Source organism: Vulpes lagopus, chromosome 12 (assembly GCF_018345385.1).
Source record: "Vulpes lagopus strain Blue_001 chromosome 12, ASM1834538v1, whole genome shotgun sequence".
In the NCBI taxonomy this organism is placed as follows: domain Eukaryota; kingdom Metazoa; phylum Chordata; class Mammalia; order Carnivora; family Canidae; genus Vulpes; species Vulpes lagopus.
The window spans coordinates 47617073-47636524 of record NC_054835.1 but is presented as its reverse complement, the minus strand read 5'-3'; the positions used below and the strand labels follow the sequence as shown (position 1 = coordinate 47636524).

The 19452-nt window shown below is 35.6% G+C and overlaps 1 protein-coding gene across 5 annotated transcripts in view; it reads right to left on the bottom strand.

Annotated features, from left to right (window-relative positions):
- Nucleotides 1-19452, bottom strand: part of HELZ (helicase with zinc finger) — a 159819-nt gene that overhangs the window by 55042 nt on the left and 85325 nt on the right. For 4 of the 5 annotated variants that reach the window (XM_041723762.1, XM_041723763.1, XM_041723761.1 and 1 more), the window contains 7 exons: nucleotides 17057-17236; nucleotides 16469-16573; nucleotides 9988-10166; nucleotides 6959-7077; nucleotides 5692-5837; nucleotides 4285-4432; nucleotides 1153-1336 (listed from right to left, as the gene is read on the bottom strand). In XM_041723762.1, coding sequence (XP_041579696.1) covers nucleotides 1153-1336; nucleotides 4285-4432; nucleotides 5692-5837; nucleotides 6959-7077; nucleotides 9988-10166; nucleotides 16469-16573; nucleotides 17057-17236 — 1061 coding nt within the window. The remainder of the gene's footprint in view (nucleotides 1-1152; nucleotides 1337-4284; nucleotides 4433-5691; nucleotides 5838-6958; nucleotides 7078-9987; nucleotides 10167-16468; nucleotides 16574-17056; nucleotides 17237-19452) is intronic. The other variant, XM_041723764.1, reaches the window with a different exon arrangement.

The following is a 19452-nucleotide window of genomic DNA, read 5'->3' as shown; positions in this document are numbered from 1 at the left end:
TTTTTACTCCTGAAACCAATATTAAACTATATTTAACTAACTAAAATTTAAATAAAAATTGAAACAAATGCCCAAATTCTGTGGAATCTGGACAACACATGGTATATTGGAGCTATTTTCTCCCCATTATCTAGAAATTATATTATTCTTACTATGTATATTCCCATGAAACCTAAAAATATAATTGTACTAAACTTTTCCACCACTCACATGATAGTGTTGCTTCATATATTTAAAAACACAAGGGGAAAAAAAAACAAAAACACGAGGGGATCCCTCGTGGCCCTTTGGCCCAGGGCGCAATCCTGGAGACCCGGGATCGAGTCCCACATCGGGCTCCCAGTGCATGGAGCCTGCTTCTCCCTCTGCCTATGTCTCTGCCTCTCTCTGTGTATGACTATCATAAAAATAAATAAAAAATAAAAAATAAAAAATAAAAAATAAAATAAAATAAAAACATGAACTCGGAGCACCTGGGTGGCTCAGTCAGTTAAGCATCTGACTTCTGTTCAGGTCATGAGCTCAGGGTCCTGGGATCAAGCCCTGTATAGGTCTCCACAATTAGCAGGAAGTCTGCTTGTCCTTCTCCCTCTCCCTCTGCTCCACCTCCCCCTCAATAACCAAGATTTTTTTTTTAATTATAAAAAATAAAAATAAAAGCACAAACTCAAATCAACTAATTACATAAAGGCAATTTAAATGAGCTCCCAGTAACTATCCACTTAGGAAAGTCTATAGGTAAAAAACAATCTGTGCCTTTAAAAATGCATTTAAACAGAATATACTTGATGGGTACAAGTTTTTAAAAATCTTTATGAACAAACTGGTCTTCAGATGTAGTATACTGACAGTAGGTGTTGTATACTAGTGTGATTTATAACTAATGCACGCAGATGTAGTGTGTGGCATTCACACCATCACGGTCACTGAAAAATTCCATTTGTTCCTACTTCTTTTATTTGAATATAAAAATTTAATAAACATGTAAATGAGCCTGATCTGTGATTGCCAAATTTAACATTAAAGAACTTGGTATAAAATGAATACACAATTGCTTGTCCAGAAAAAAGATCTTGAGAATTAAAAATCAAATGTGCACACACTTAAGATGTAAGCATCTAAATAACTTAATTCATTTCAATTAATACTTACCTTGAACATTTAGCACCCTTTCTACATTAACATCAGATAATCTCTTTTTTCGAAGTTCAGCACGTATCCTAAACACTTGATCAGCATATGGAGTCACCACACCAATACTGCCATCATCCAACTTCCCCCATGCTACTGGCCACTTCCTTCTCAACTCTTCTACTCGTTCCACCACTTCGAATACCTTTAAACAAACATACATATGCATATTAAAGATATGCAAGTATTTGGAGAAAAGAATAGGTAACTGAAACAGATGTATAAAGGATGCCATTTTAGCAAATGTCATTTAAAAACTACCTCTAAATACGAGTAATGCTTTGCGGATATGAACACAGTGAGAAAAATTTTATGTACATTTTAAACTGTAAAATTCTACCCAAGTGAAATGCACCCAGTGAAAAGATGAATATCAGACGACTGGCCCTTACCCTTCATCCAGCATCCATTCTTTTTTTTTAAGATTTTATTTATTTATTCATGAGAGACACAGAGAGAGAGAGGCAGAGGCACAGGCAGAGGGAGAAGCAGGCTCCATGGAGGGAGCCTGACATGGGACTCGATCCCAGGACTCCAGGATCACACCCTGGGCCGAAGACAGGCGCTAAACCGCTGAGCCACCCAGGGATCCCTCCAGCCTCCATTCTTAAATGCAGACAGTTTTAATTTCCTATGTAGGGAAGAGGCCAGGGATAGGGCCATGAAACAGGCAACCCTATCTAGGAAATAAGGGAAGCAAATCCCCACATTCCCCCTCTTAGTCCGTTCACTCCAGATAAGGCCAGTGAAATAAACAGCCAACTAAAAAGATTACTAGACTCAGTGCCACCATTAAGTCTCAGCAGTACAAGATCTAGCATTGTCGCCTTCTGCCACTGACACAACAAAGCAAAACTGCCAACAGCTAACACCAAACCACAGCTAGGACTAAGACAAATGTGGATTGGAGACACTTTCACAATTCACTGCCTTCTAGTAGTACAAGACATTTCATTAACCTTGCAAAAAAGTAATACCATATTTTACCCAACTCAATTTATTCAATCTATTTTAATACAATGAACTGATCAAAATTTCAATGCTTGGCACAGTGGGGGACACAATGATTAATAAAACATGTTCCTTGTCTGCTAAGAGATTGCGGTATATTCAGAAAACAGATTCCATAAATATATGGAAATGGCAAGCTCAATAGAGGGTCAGGAAAGACTATGGGGGCATAGCGAAGAAAGTTATCTTTCTTTTTTTTTAAGATTTCATTTATTTATCTGAGAGAGAGAGAGAGAGAGAGAGAGAGAGCGCGCACACAGGCAGGGGGAAGTGCAGGGGGAAGAGGAAGGAGGGGGAAAGAATTTCAAGCAGACTATGCATGGAGCCTGATGCAGGGCTGGGCCTCACAACCCTGAGATCAATCCTTGAGCCAAAACCAAGAGGCAGTTGCTCAATCAACTGAACCACCCAGGTGCCCTGAGAAGAAAGTTTTTTAAATGGCATTTTAAAAACATTATTTAATATTTGTTGATAATACCTACTTAAATTTACAACATTAAATATACTTAATAAATTTGTAAGTATTTTTATTCCTTTCAAGACCTTGAGAATAATTGGATAGGATACAGTTTGCTAGATACAAACTCAGTGAATGAGGGAGGTAGGTATATTGTTACAATAATTTGAGTAAACTGGACTGAAGACCTGGCACTGTCACTATAAGGAACAAGAAAAGAGAACCTGAGTCTACTGCAATAAGGAATAAGAAAAACCTATCTTCACCCATTTGGTTAAATATGGGGGTAGATGAAAGTTGGGGAGACAACTCTACTGGCCACCCCAACCAAACACACACACAGAGTTCCCACCACTAAGTTATACAGAACCATTTCCCCACTTCACCTCTCTATGAGGGGATGCATAAAACTGTAGTCAAAATACACAGACTTGTGATGGTGATATGAGGAGCTTGGGAAAACTTCTCTCCCAGACAGACATCTATTAAGCTGGTCAAAATTAGCAGACAATCAAAGTCTCTGGAGATTGATCTGACTTTAACAGAAACTGAGAAGCATTTATTCAACAAAGTCAACAGAAACTCAGTAAGCAGAGACCAGGGCATTTAAGCTAGGGACTGTACCCATCCCCCCGAGCTCTTCAGAAAGGCTCTATAGCAGCTGAGGGGCAGCTCTCATTTCCCCTAGTTCCCTGGAATGAAAGTTATTCCAGGTGGTTTTGGCAGCTGGTGGGCATCAGATCCCATTTTCCACAGCTCCATGCTGCAGAAGGCTTATATTGAACAGTTAAAAGCAGTTGATTTTCTTTTACTGCCTTCTAACTATAGACCTCTCATCAATTTTTCAAAGGAAAGATGAATTACTATTACATAATAAGACCCATTTCTTTGTAAATAAAATGAGTAAAGCATGGGACTCAAGTGAAGAAAGGGAAATGGAGAACACAGATCAAGAACTATCCTATAATGACCAACCAAGCACAGCTCCCTAATCTGGGGGCCTCCTGAAGTCCAGAACTCCACTCCCTTGTGACAGCCAGAACCTAACCCTAGAGTCTCTGGCCTGCTGGCCCTTAAAGACTTCACCAGGTTTTAGTGTACAGCCTGATCTGACCCACAGACCCTATAACCCACATTCTCTCTAAACTTAAAAAGTCAGAAACTAGAAGAGAACCATACTAGTTATAGCACATAATGGCTTAGCAACACTGTCATCTGGGCCTGTGTAATCTCTCTGGAGCACAGGGTTCTGGAATTTTAGTCTTAATCATCTAAAATGATAACTCATTTGAATATGTACTATGAAATATAATCATGGTCTTTTAGTTGACTAACAATAATAATTATATGAAAATCATATTGGCTTTTCTTTTAAACAATGTCATGTATTTCATATTTTGTCTTAAGAAATGTAAATCAAATGTAATCAAAATGTAAATCAAAGTTTTTGTTTCCCATAGGAAATTCTTCTTAACAAATCAATGCTATACAAAGAATAAACTTTACATGCTATTTTCATGTAAGTGACACACAATAATACATCAACCCAAACTGTAAATAAACACTCAACAAGAACAGACCATGTAACTGTGAAAATGTCAACAATCTGCAAAAGAACTAAGTACCTCTGCATTGTTATAAAAAGCTGTGCTATTTTTTTCTTGTACATCTTCCCCTCGTGCTGTAAAGAAAGTTAGTGGGTAGAAATCCTTGTGTGCTGGTTGTTTTCCACTTGCCATCAGTTTGCCCTCATAGAAGAGCTCAGAGGTGTAACTACAAAAAAAAGACCAAATAAATAAATAGATAGCAATTCATCATTAAAATTAACTTCACCTATAAGAAAAAAAAATTAGTCAATTCTAATAATGCTGCTTTATGTCCATGATTAATTTTAATTCAAACATCTAAACACCTATGAGGGCAAGATTTTCCCCAAAATTAACCACAGCAATAACAACAGAGTACGCTCCTGGTATACCACTGCCTAATGAGTTAATCTGGTCAGGTATGAAGCCAGAATGTAGGAAAAAAAAAAAAAAAAAGAAAGAAATGACAATACTTTAATACCAGATAAGAATCTTGCTCTATGAGGAAACTGCTAGCTATTTTCTTAGTTAACACATATTTTTATTTATATGGGTCATTTACTTACACATGCAAACACAAAGATATATAGACCCTGAAACACACACAACTGAAAGCCATTCAAGTCTTCCAACTGCAAAAAGAACACTTTTTACTGATGAAAATACTAAGTACTTGATTGCAGCAAATTACGAGCAACAATAAAGAGAATCACATTTTGAGACTGATAGAAGCAATACTTAAATCCAAATTTATTTTTATATCTACCTTATCATTTACACAGAAATCTAAAAATGGTTCTAACATAATCAATATTATTAAATTATACTAAACTTTAAAAAAACTGTAGGTTTTTGGTGAGGTAGTGACTGGAAAGGAGCACAAAGGGGCTTTCCAGAGTGCTGCTAATGTTGTTTCTTAATCTGGATGCTAGTTGCATGGGTGGTTTCAGTTTGGGACTATTCACTGAGCTGTCACTTATGATATTTTTACTTTTATAGATGCATACCACAGTTAATAGAAACCTTTAAAAACTTTATGAGTAAGTTTCATGGTTTTTTCCTTCCTTTTTTGATTCCTCCCTTCCTTCCTTCGAAAACAGATTCCTTATATATAACACAGCCAGACATAAAAGCAAACTACTACGTGTTGTCAATATAACTGTTTATTACATCATGCAGTTTTACATATACATTACATATTTAGTCACAGAAAAACATCATAACTGATAGAACCTAAAGTTTTAGTTTCCAGGATTGCCCTATTTTGTGAAAAATTACAGCTGACTTTTGAGGTACTCTTTTACAGCAATAAAATTTAACATAATTTGCAACGCCAGGGACACCCTACAACTGGGCAGGGAATAGTCTATCCCTCATAACAATGCCGTTGGAGTTCCCTCCCCCAGACACAGGAAGTGTGATACAGAAGGAGCACCTCACACCTACTTGATGATAGCTTCATGGGAGCGGTAGTTCTCACATAGGAGAATTCTACATGGAAACTCAGCAGGGTAATGCTCATAGAGTCGATCAAGTAATGAAACATGAAGGTTTCTCTCCCTGGCAAACTCGCTGTAAACAAAAGGACTGAGCTGTAACAGACAAACATACAGAGAAAATTTAACTAAATATGCAAGTACCACTTTTTTAACTTACTTATTAAAAAATCCACTACACTGAAACCTCTATGTACTAAATCTCAACATGCTGAATGCTGGAATAAGCAGAATCAAAAATACTTTCTCAGAACAATTTTACTACTATAAAGAACTAGGCTATAATTTCTAACTTTTTGTTTCAATATATTGACAGTAGCATAGAGTTTCTACACATAGGCTAACAAAGGGCTCCTCTAACACAATAATAGTTATTACTTCAGTAACTACAGGGATGCAATCCATTGCATTACTAGGAGAGTCAATCAGTTATTTCACTAAAACTGATCAAATATTTAAAAGGGTGAGCTGGAAGGATAAATAGCCATGACTTAAAAATTTATTTTTAATAATCAGTAAAATAATGCTTTTTATCTCATAAAGTATAAGGAGCCATTCTTGATCGTACCTTTGACCACTAAAGAACGAAATTAAACCACTTTTGGCAAAGAAACAAAAGCAGAATTTCTTCCTCCACATTCAACTCTTTCCTAGATGTCACAGTTACAATACTATATAGGTTCAATCTTGATTACAGCAAAAGAGAGAACTTCAAACTGCAACTTTGTAAAACAAAGATTAATAGAAAAACTCTATTTCTCTTTCTTTACATAGGTACTAAAATACAGAAAATCAGACACATTCTTTGAGATGTGGGCTATTATTTTGAATTAAGTACTTTGTTTCCTATGATGGAAAAGAGTCAACTCTTCATGAAAATATGTTAGGGATAAGAATTTGGGGAACTATAGGAAGGATAACTTAAATTTATTTAATAAAGAAAAGTAAAAAATATTCACGCTGTAGAATGCTAAACTTCAAATTGAAAACATGAATATTATAATACTGATAGATTCTTCATTCCACTCTATTCAAAGAAGGGAAAAAATAGTGGGATAGTAATTTTCCTTCAGAGAAAGTAATATTTTTCACTATTTGTGCAGAAATATTGAACTGTAATACATGACACAATTTCATAGAGGTTTTAGGACAGAGAATATTAAACACCAAGATATAATTAGTAGTTCCTTCAATATGGTGACTCAGAGGGCACATACCTGCATGTGGTCACCAGCCAAGACAATCCGAGTGTTTTTAGTTGCTAATGCTAGAGGCATAATTGTTTCACACTCCATGGCCTGGGCAGCTTCATCTAATAGAATGTGTGTAAAAAACCCTACAAAGTACAGTATAAACACAGTAAAGCATCTCACAGCAGCAATAAAGGCAGAAGTACTTCTCTCCTTTCCTTAAGGAAAGCATTCAGTGTGCTAATTTCAGAATTGTGAGTACTTGTGATGCCAATCTTCAATTTAGAAAACTGTCAATTTAAATCATTATTTAAAGAACAGAGATGAAAAGAAATAACTATTTTTCCCAATAATAGACACAAATGGCATCTGGTGCTAAGGGCCCCAAAATGAACAGTTGACTGAGTATATATAAAAATGATTTAAAGTACAAGATAATAAATAGATAGATAGATAGACAGATAGATAGTACAAGATAGCAACTTTTCAGGCAAAAAGAAGGGCTGGCAACTAAACCCTGGTAGTCCATTCACTATTCATGTGGTGAAATATTGAAAATAAAACAGTGGTAGTTTATAAGTAACTTTAGCTTTACCATGCCTATTAAACATTAAAATTTAAAAAAAATCACACCTAAAATCTAATATAAGGGAGAAAGTTATAATCCAACCTTGACTGAAACTAAGGGGATACTGATTAGCAGAATCACTAAATTGATTATTCAGGGGTGTGTGTGTGTGTGTGTGTGTGTGTGTATTTGTATTTGTATAAATTCATTCTAAAATACTACCCTGGCTAAAACAAAACAAAACACCAGTGTACAAAAAATGACAGATAAATATCAACCATCTGTAGTAGGAGGCATCCCATGTCTTGATTGCTACTGCCACTCACACTGGGGCACAGGATTCTGTGTACAGAAGGGAGGAGAAAGTTGTTTTGCCCCTAAGAGGGGAAAAGAGGCAAAAATCTCACAGTCTCAATGTAGAGAAGGAAAAAGTTCTCCTTTACTGCCAAAACACCAAGGCAGGAAGGAGGAGTCCTTCTTTTTACTAGCATACCAAAGAAACAAAATAGTTTCTCAACAGAATGACAAAGTTATAAAACTCTCTGGATTAATTAGCCTCCTGTGAGGAGGGCCCAAGAACCAAACCTCTTTTTCTATCCCTATTCCTATGAATATCAGCAAGTTCCAAACCATCTATTTATGCAACTTTCTAAACCAATTTGTTTTTAGGTTAGGAACATTCTAAATCTTACTGACTGGCTGTAATATCCACCCCATCATCATCCATTCATACAAATGGCTGTGACTGATATTGTACATATCAATAAGTGTTGTCTATTTCCTGACAGTGGCCTAAATATGATAGAGGCTTTTGCATTTTTCTCCCTGTTAAGGAGAGACTTTGTTCTTTTTGTTCTACAAAGCTAATTACTTGAAAACTAGTGTTTTCATTAGATAACATTTTAATTAAATAGAGCGAGGCTTGAATCAGGAATTGGATATATCATGAAACTGTTAAAGCTATTGCTTAAGCTAGTAAAGGTAACTTGAATTAATCAAACTGATTTAGTCTGAGACTTGGTTCTCTTATCTGCAAAATAAACCTCCTTCCACAGGACTGATACGGGAATTAAATGAAATCAAGTTCAAAACACCACCCAGAGCAAAGTACATAGGCAACTTCTATGTATTCTATATTTTTTGCTCTTCAAAGCCATTCTTTTATGATCTCACAAAACTTTACTGTTTAGGAGGTTTGGGCATTTTACCTAAGTGGCAAATAGGCAGAGTATAACCATGAAGTAATCAGACTGATTGTTAAATAAACATACCAAAATTTACATTTCAAATAAGTGTTGTTCCTTCAAAGAAGTCAGTTGGGAGGAAATAGAACCCACTCCAATGATGCAGTCACTGTTCAAAACATTTCTGAAACTCTGCTTTTATAACTGGCCTCACCAGCCAGCTATGAACTGCATGCACAAGAAAATAAGCCTCATTACATGAGAGGCACATCTCTCTCTCTCTCTCTCTCTCTCTCTCTCTCTCTTTTTTTTTTTTTTTACCCCTAATGGTACTGCTCAGTTGGATCACCTACCTTATTTACCAGACATGTCTCAGAAAGATTTTGAAGCTTTTCTAAAATTAAATCTACCCTCCAAAAAGAAAGTTTGGTCACCATTCATTCATTCAAAATAAACAGAGGTTTATCAAGGGGCTCCAGGTGTCTATACCCTGGGCCTGGTGCCAAGAATTCAAGGTGAAGAGAACAGTATCTACCTTCCAGGGACTTGAATGTTCAAAAGAATCTGTCACTGGCTCTGAAAGCAATTCCAAAAGGAGAGAGCAAAAAAGTGTTGAGCAATGTCAACTATTATAATATGGCAGTAATAAATGTTCTTCCAAAGCAAATATCTTAAAGTGGTACCACTTTTTGGTGGTTAAGTTCTGCTATTCTTATCAGAATTACCTGTCACTTTATATCTGTATTTCATACGATATTAGTTTGATTTTTACAAATTCCTACACTTAAATAATCTTAATAATAGGTCTAAAAAGCCTATTATGATTGCTGTCTCTACACTGTATAAGACAAAAGTACTTTAAAACAAAAACCTGAGAAAATTGTAAAACAAACAAAAAGACCAAAACTATCCAAATTTGAATTTTCACCTGACCAAGAGTAAGTACCCTCAGATCAGGTAACAAATAGAATAGTGGTCACTCAAATGTCTAAACTAGGGGCTGACTTTTTTCTTTTTCTTTTTTTTTGGTAAAGGGCCAAACAGTATATATTTTAGGTTGTGTTGGCCATACAATCTCTGTTGCATTTACTCAACTCAGCTGCTGTGGCACAAAGGCACCCATACATAATAAATAGGTAAATAAATGGGCATGGCTATGTTCCATCCAATAAAACTTTATTTACAAAAACAGACAACAGGCCAGAATTGGCCCACAGGTTATAGTTTGCCAACCCCTGATCTAAACCGAATGCAGAAGCCCTATGCATTCAGAGACACCCTATCTGTGTCTTGAGTCAGCATACCAGGTTCAAGGTCCAACTGACAGAGGTACTGGGAAGTATTCAATGTAACAACAACCACTCGGTGTTTAAGAATATCTTCTTTCTGTGGCATCTGAAAGGTGGAATGTGCGCTTGAGATCAAACAGTACTGATGCACAACTGGGTGGACAGTCTTTACCCAGCGATTTCTGAAATATACCCTATAAAAGAAGATAATATTTCCTATTTATATTAACATGCTACCAATATAATAAAAAAAATTGACAGTATTATTTAAGACTACCATATCCAGAAATTAACAAATAAATCTGGTAATCATTAATACTCTACTGAATTAGAATTTAACATACAACTGTGACTATGCCCTACCAAAAAAGGATTCAAACAGAAAGCATATGCACCATCATAAAATATCTCATTATTTTTAAGTGTTCATAAACACACTGTGTTCACACAAACAGTTCACACAAAGAGTTCATAAGCACTATAGTTTTTTTCAAGTTCAAAACATTCCTATTTGGGAATTACTTTTTTCCTAGAATATTCTTACAAAAATATACTCAATTCATATTGTAATTATCTGTGCTAATAAAAATAGTGAACTGCACATCCACAATAGAAACTTAAATGTTATCTGTATTTCACTTCAGAATGTTTTTATACTCGTATCTAAATAGACCTCTATCTAAAGTTCTAAAGGAGATTTATTTAAAAGAAATTATCTGAAGGAAATTTAAAAGTAAAGTTAAATTTTAGACAACCAGAAAAATCTTAAAGAAGAGCATCTCCTCCACTAACTGCAAAAGAAAAATATTAATAGGCCTCATGCAACAGACTACTAAAATGGTATAAAAACAACTCATCCATCCATCCACCCACCCATCTCTAACCCACTGGCATATAACAAATATCTACTGGGTGTCCACTATGCTGCAGTACAAAGGCAAATCACATGATTTCCAGGCTTTCATAAAGGCTTTGATTTACTCTAATTTTAATGGAAAGCCATCAGAGTTCTGACAGGGCAGTCACATGATCTGAATTATGTTGTTAAAGGACCACTCTGTTTCTCTGACAGAATATATAGTTTAGGGAGGTAGGAAAGGGCTGGACAGTGGTATGCTGGTAAATGTTGAACAATCAGCTTGGAGGAAAGGGGTGGAGCTGATCTGTAGTGTCTGCTGACTTCTATGGTATAAAATCTACTACCAAAAAAAAATAAATAAATAAAAAATAAAATAAAATCTACTACCATGGCCAATTTCAAGCCACCAACATGATGCTAATGAACACAAACTTGGGAAGACATGTACATGATTACGCCTCACAGCCACTATAAGCTTGGCTGCAACACATCACTGACTGGAACAGAGGCAGGGGCAGAGGACAGAAGCAGGGAGACAAGTTAGGAGGTTGCTGTAAGGCTCTGAACAAGAAAAACTAACAGCCTGGACCAGGATGGTAACAATAAAGATGTGAAGGTAGCTGGATCCGCTACATATTTTGAGAGTAATGCTGACGGGATTTACCGGTGAATCAGATTTAAGAGAAAGGATGATTCTTTACCTTTCAAACTAGATGAATGACAATAGTATTTACAAAGATGGTGAAAGTGAGGAACAGATCTGAAGTGGGGGTTGAGAATTCAACTGTGGACAAATTGAGCAGCAGACATCCAAGGGGGGATATTCAATAAGCAGGGGTATATGTAAATCTGAAGTTCAGGAGAAAGTCTGGGACAAGAAGTATACAAATGGGATAGTATTTAAGCCTTGGGACTAGAAGAAACTAGTTGGAAGAGTGACTGATGACTCCCCCAACTTTCAGAGGCAGGCAAAAGGAGAGGGAAACAGTAAAGATGATTGGCAAGAAGCAGTTAAAGAAGTAGAAGAGAACTTCAGAGAGCGTAGGGTCCAATCAAGGGATAGACGTCTACATTATTAAATCTTTGGATATTATGAATATTATTAAATATTCTCTAGGCCCATCACAGTGCTTGACTTATTAGCAGCATATAAGTTCATGGTGGTTCCCTGCCTGCAACGCTCTCTTCCCTCAGCTTCTGTGACTCAGCTTCTCCTTGCCTTGTCTTCCTCTCTAGGTTAGGGCTCCCCACACATTTCTCTTCTCAGGCTCTGTTCTTTTCCTGACCATCTAAACCAGACCCATGGCTTCAATCACTACCAATACTCTAGCAATTCACATTTTTCTCCTCCAGCCAAGACCTCATCTCTGAGCTCCAGGATGCATATCCAACTTTTTATTTAACATTTGTCTCCTTTAGGATATTTAAAAGGCAGCTCAAATGTAATATGTGCAAAACCTAACCTTATGATATTCTAAAATGTGTTTTCACCTTCATCAAACACTTAAACTGGTTACTGCTTTTAAGCAAAGCAAAAATAACAGTAATAATAAATACACCTAAATATAAATTAGAAGAGAAAAATTAAGAAATATATTTTAAAACATTATTCTGATAGGAAGGACAGTAACCTTAGTAAAACTAACCAATATCACTTCTAAAGATGTAAATATGGGGGCACCTGGGTGGCTCACTAAGTTAAGCATCAGCCTTCAGCTGGGGTCATGATCCCGGGGTCCTGGGGTCCAGGTCCACATCTGGCTCTCTGCTCAGCAGGGAGTCTGCTTTTCCCTCTCTCTCTGCCCCCGCCCCCTGCTCATGCTCTCTTCCTCTCACAAATAAATAAATAAAATCTTTTTTTTAATAAATAAATAAATAATAAAAGATGTAAAAATATTAACATGTTTTAGGTCTTTTTGTTGTTGTTGTTTTGTTTTGTTTTGTTTTAGGTCTTAATAAAAAATGTTTAATTAGGGCAGCCTGGGTGGCTCAGCAGTTTAGCGCCACCTTCAGCCCAGGCCATGATCCTGGGGACCCGGGATTGAGTCCCACGTCAGGCTCCCCACATGGAGCCTGCTTCTCCCTCTGCCTGTGTCTCTGTCTCTCTCTCTCTCTGTCTCTCATGAATAAATGAAACCTTTAAAAAAAAAAAAGTTAAAAATAAATAAATAAATAAAAATAAAAATAAAAAAATAAAATAAAAAAAAAGTTTAATTAGACAAAGCAGAATTTACTTAAGTAAATGAAAAATCTCATTTTACCAATTATCTGAAGAAAATCATTTACAAATTATGATTCCATTAACTAAAATATGTGCATTTAAACATAGAAATTACTAGAAACTAAACTCTAAAATGTTAGTAGTATTTATCTCTGTGTGCTGAGAGTATAGATAATTTTTACTTTCTTCTTGTTCTTTTCTATATTTTCCATACTTTCCTACATGAACATTTAATTGTAAAGCTGGAAAAAAGGTTTTGCAAATTATTTATCAATACTAATACCAACCACCACTTCTCCCTCAAAGAAAAAATAAAAATTGAAATTCTAAAATTCTCACTACTGACTTTTCTTGCAATTACCTTGGAAAGTCACCTCAAGTTGAAGCTAGTAAGACAAAGTTTAATCATTAAGCCTATATTCCTTAAAAGTGTTGACTTCAAAATGACTTAAATACTTTCTTGGTACTTTCACTTTGTGTAACATTTAAGGTACACACTGCCTATAAGGCTATTCAAAACACAAGCAACACTTTTCAAAACTGGAGAACAGTGATAAGTGACACCTTCAAGCTCACAGTATGAAATGTGACACCAATTAAATAATTTACATATTTCTAGGAAGAAACCATCCACAGATCTTAATATGAATTATGACTGTTAAAGTAGCAGATTATCTGGTATTACATAATTTTAATTCACTGAAATTTTATTCATTTATTGAATTCATATATAATAACCACTCAAAATATTATTACATAAGATACTACAGAATCAGAATCAGAAATATCCCAGAATATAATCTATTACTTTGAAAATCTATAGAAAACAACAAATATATTCTATTTGCCCAGAAAGCAATAAATATATACTCTCTCCATAGATAATAATAAAGTAGAAGTCAGCCAGAACCAGTTACCAATCTTCAGAACTATACACAGAAACTGTGTCTTCCTCTCTGGCCCAACATTTTTTTTTTTTTTAAGATTTTATTTATTTGAAAGAGAGTGCACGCATGACTGGGGAGAAGGGCAGAGGGAGAGGTAGAAAACAGACTCCCCGCTGAGCAGGAAGCTCGATGTGGGGACTCAATCCCATGAGCCGAAGGCATACACTTAACGGACTGAGCCACCAGGTGCCCTTCTATACCTTGAAGTCTACTAATTCTAATGAAATAAGAAGTAAAAACCAAAACGAAATGTAATCTAAAATGGTTCCTAAAACCTCCAACCCTGGCATTTTAAACTCAACTCCTGGAAGCAACAGAATTTTATACATTTCAACCATAAGTGTACATATTTAAGCATATTTACTGTATTAAATGTTTATGACCATTTTCACACTTTACGGCATTTACCAGTCCCACTCGAGACTACAAGATGTAGAAGGCAAACTCTTCATGGGTCTTATGCCACAGACAGCACACCTTCAAGGTCACGTGCAGACACTTAGTGCCCCCTTGTGTTCTTTCCCCTGCATCCTGGGACAATTCAGATAAAACTAATTTCCCCCAGAGGACTCCACCATGCTAATTTCCTCTATCCCACCCCTCCCATACCTCTCATGTTTGTCATCCCTCAGGATAATTACAAATTAATCTGAGTAAATGTAATAACAGATGGCACTAATAAATTTTAATAATTCAATGCACTACCCTCCTAGGGAATACACTTACAAGTTAACACCATTCTCCTTTCTTTTTCTTTTTTTTTTTTTTAACACCATTCTCAAAGAGATATACAGTGGTGAAAATGTAGGGCCACAAAAAGAAAATACTTAGGAAAAAAAATCAAGCCTTTCTTATTTCATTCCTTTTAACTAAATGGAATAACTTGAAACTTATATTTAAATAAACCACTCTTCAAGCTTGAGGAGAGGTGAGATTTTTCTGCTAGAGAGCAAGTTTCTGTATCTAGACCATTACAACTATACATATACCCTATTAAAACGTAACTTCTTATTCTACACACTGGATTATAACCTCCAAAACATAATTTTAAGTGGGAAAAGTTAAACATAATGCTAGTCACATGGCAGATGTTCATGTTTATCAACAACAGCTCTTCAGCCCCAAAAATCAAATGACCAATCCTAAATCAATCAAGATTTGAGGGGGCTTTTACTCCACTGCTTCCAAGCCAAGTAAACTATGATAATTGAAGCTGTCATACTTCCTACATAGCACACACATACACAAACATAAACACACACACCAATAATAAAAGCAAACAAAACAAACACCTCCACTAAAAAACACTCATGGCAAAACTGCTACTAGCCTGAGTTTTTACTTATGACTTAAAAAGATTAGAATCTGAAGCAAACTAGTTACTTATGATTTAACCACTGATAAAATGCATTTTCATTTATAGTGACTGTACATATGTGATATTTTCTTATTAAATATAACTGGATTCTACTTAAAATAATTATTTCTGCTCTAATTTATCTTCCAGAGTGAAAACAAAGTATGGCATAAAAACCTGTGTAGCAGGCCACACCACCTTTTTCTCATTTGTTCTTTTTAATGCAATTGTAAAATCATTCAAACAGCTTTGGTTGTGGTTATTAAGAATTAGATAGCATAATCTCATTTTTTCATGCCTGGACTCAACTAGAAATAAAAAGTTAGTGGATTATGATTCAAAAGTGTGGTTAGAAATTAATTTGTAAGCAGTAATTGTATTCGAATAACATAGGGCATGACATATTAGTTTGTAAAATGGCAAAACTAAACATTAATTCATATAACAATGAAAGCAAATGGTGTAATAAACAACCATTTAATGATTCTTTATTGTTTTCTGAAGAAAAGGATTTATTCCCCACAATCTGTACTTAAGTACATTTCATATCCATATACACTCAAGACAACCTTTCTCTATCAACATAAACTTTTCTTTGATACTTTGTCTCTTAAATGATAGCAAAAAGTTGTAAATACCAGTCAATTACATTGTGTTGTAGTAATCATTTCAGTATTTCATGCTCCTCTAAAGTGTAGCTTCTATGAAATTACCTGCATGATGACAGTCAAAATTTTATATCTACTGCATGACTACTCTGCCATGCAAAATATCCTAGAATTTTAATTAAATTTAATTTAAATAAATCATTTTTATATTATTTCATGATAGTGGCTTTTAGAGGTACACATCAAAATCTGCTCAGATTGTAACAACATTTTTATATACAAAACTTAAAAAAGGATGTCTTTCTCTTTACTTAATGTTTAAGAAATGATCAAAGATTTTTTAAATTTTTCCTTGATTTTAAATGACTGCTTCAAAAGGCATCACCTCCAAATGCCAATACAGTTAAAGATTTCGTGTTCTCAAAGGTACTAAAATCTTTACAGACACCTTTTCTTAAGAATAATAAAGTATGATACAGATACATAATAAGCCTTAAAAAATACCTGAGAGGTCTTGCCTGGGGATTGCCTGCTTCTACATATGGATGTAAATAATCCTTTATGTAGAGGTCAGCAGCACTATTAGAATGGGTGCAAATGAGGATCCTGCTGAAATAAATGGTGCAAATAAAAAGAATGATAAAACACAAAACTACTCAAGCAGTATAATACCAAACAAAAGCAGTGGCCATCTTAATATCATACATTTCCCTCAACCTACTCAGCATTCAACATTTTATTCAATGATGTTTTCAGAAAACTGTATTACTCTTTAAGCTGTAAAGGAAATAAGCTCCCCCAAATTATTTTTAAATCTATTACACAGAACTTTTTTCCTGCACCCAACTCTTTGGCTCTAACATATATTACAATTTTGTAGCAGACTTGGGAGTTCTAATGGCTATTTAAAAGTGCCAATTTTTTAACAGTATATTTTAAAAGAATTCAAATTTTAGTACTTTGGGGTTTGGGTGTGGGTCTTTTTTTCCCAAGCTGAATTAAACGGTCTTGCTATCCTTAGCTTTGTACTCACAATAAGAACAGAGGTTGTGCCCTACTGATGAAATTGGAGCACACATACCACCATCTCACCTCGTCTCTTGCTGCTGGAGTATGTGCTTGACGGCCTGAGCTAGAGTGAACGTTTTGCCTGTCCCATAGGGTCCAATGATGAGGACAGGAGGCAGCTGTATTGAAAGTGGAGTTGTAATGGCCAGAACAGCCTCTTTCTGTTTTGCATTTAGCCGAGGATCCAGCTGTTCATCCCATTGTCTATAGAAAATAAAAATTTATTTTAAACGCATCCATCTTATAAATAAGCAAAACAAAAGAATCTTAAATTTTACTGAACACTTAAAAATACTGAAGAAGCAGAGCATCTACAAAAACAAATGCTTATTCTTTTCAGAAAATTACCCAACAGAGTTGGTACAGGGTGCTGCACCATGTAGATCAAAATTCACTTTAATTACTGTGTCCTATTCTAAGTGCAAAGAGATTTTGATAACGAAAGAAAGCACACACTCCTAGTATAGCCACTACCAAGTCTATAAATAGTAATGGCAAAGTCTCAAAAATGTAATTTCCGTCTGTTACGTAAAAAGATCAAAAAACTTTTTTTTTTCTGGTAATAAATTAGTATTAGTTTCTTTGTACCATCAGTAAAATGTAAAAAGGAGACAAACTGAATTTCAAATTCTAGTCCCCTGAAAGCTCTCTTTAGTGAAATTTAAAACAAGAGGCAGGGCAGCCTCAGTGGCGCAGCGGTTTAGCGCTGCCTGCAGCCTGGAGTGTGATCCTGGAGACCCGGGATCAAGTCCCACATTGGGCTCCCTGCATGGAGCCTGCTTCTCCCACTGCCTGTGTCTATGCATATCTCTCTCTCTCTCTCTCTCTCTCTCTCTCTCTCTCTCTCTCATGAATAAATAAATAGTTTTTTAAAGGTTAAAAAAATTAAATAAAATAAAACAAGAGGCAAAGAAAAACCTGTGTGTTCCTGGTTAAAAGATAGTAAACGTTCACAACATTCTTAATTCAGAAAATAAGTTTTTGTTTGCTTTTTTTGAAAGAGGGGTGCCTGGTGGCAGAGTTGGTTAAGAGCCTGCCTTCAGTGCACGTCATGATACCATAGCCCTGGGATTAAGCCCTGAGTCAGGCTCCCTGCTTAGTGGAGTGCCTGCTTTTCCCTCTTCTCCCAGCTCCTGCTCTCTCTTGTGCTCTCTCACTATTTCTGTCACTATCTCTCTCTCAAATAAACAAATAAAATCTTTTTTTTTTAAAAGTATCAAAGGCGAAACAATATGAAATGTTTTCTAATATTTTCCCACATACACATAATGTACATCTGTTCTATTTTTCAGCATAGAGAACACCTGTCATAGTAGCACAAATGGCTGCTGTAATGGGATCTATCTTACGAGTGTCCCTTCTATGACTGGCTAAGGTTTGAAGATTTAAACGAACAGCAGATGCTAAAAGGGATCAAACCAAGTGGAGAATCAACAGCATTCTTTCTCACAACTACAATTAAAATACTAAATATTGCAACAACTATGGTAAAAATGATAGCGATGTGATCCAAAATAGGAAGGGTGTGTAAAGGGATACTTTAAAAATTTACATTCAAAATGCCTACAAAACAATCCTACATGAAGAGAACATGGTTTAGACCAGAAAAATCCCTTCTCTTGGAGGCTGTCCTCTACTGTAATAAGAAGCTACTCATTCATGAAAAATCTTAATATTTTCAGTTTTAAAAAATTGTAACTAATGTTATATATTTACAGATAATTTCAAACAAATGAAAGTCTCCAAGGAAATACAAAACTTTAGAAAATAAACTTTGACTACATAAACATACCATTACTTATTTTTCTGAAACTTAAGATTTTTAAGTAAAAAACAAAAGTACTCTGACCAGTTGCACTAGATTTCCTGGAAACCATTCACTAAAGCTCAAGCTTTTTACTTCAAAGAATCTCTCTTCATTAAAGAGCCTATGTACTTATAACTCTGCCAGCATCTAGCAATGTTCCATTTTCTGTAAAAGAGGAAATTAGGTGATCATTAAGTCTACATATAATGTATTTGGAGAAACTCAAATCATTCATGGCATCTCCTCTGCCTTCCTCTACTACTGAGCCTAGACAGCTAAAACACTCCATTTTTCAGCCTCCTCTTCTGGAGCTCCAACTCTGGTCAATGAGCTTATAAGAAGAGGTCCCTGAGAAGGGCTTCTGTTAATCAACAAAACACAAAGCCTCAACAGGAGAAAGCCCTCTTGCCCCTCTGCCTTCCTCCTTCACCTGGCTAGAATGAGATCCTGGTAAACAAAAGTGCAGCAGCCACCTTATAATCAAGAAGTAACAGACAAAAAGAATAAAACCAACATGCTCCATGGCAGAGAGGAGGAGAGACTTCAGTCCCTGATGGTACTATGGAGCCCTTGCAAGTCCTAGACCATCTGCCTCTGGGCTTCTATCTCTACT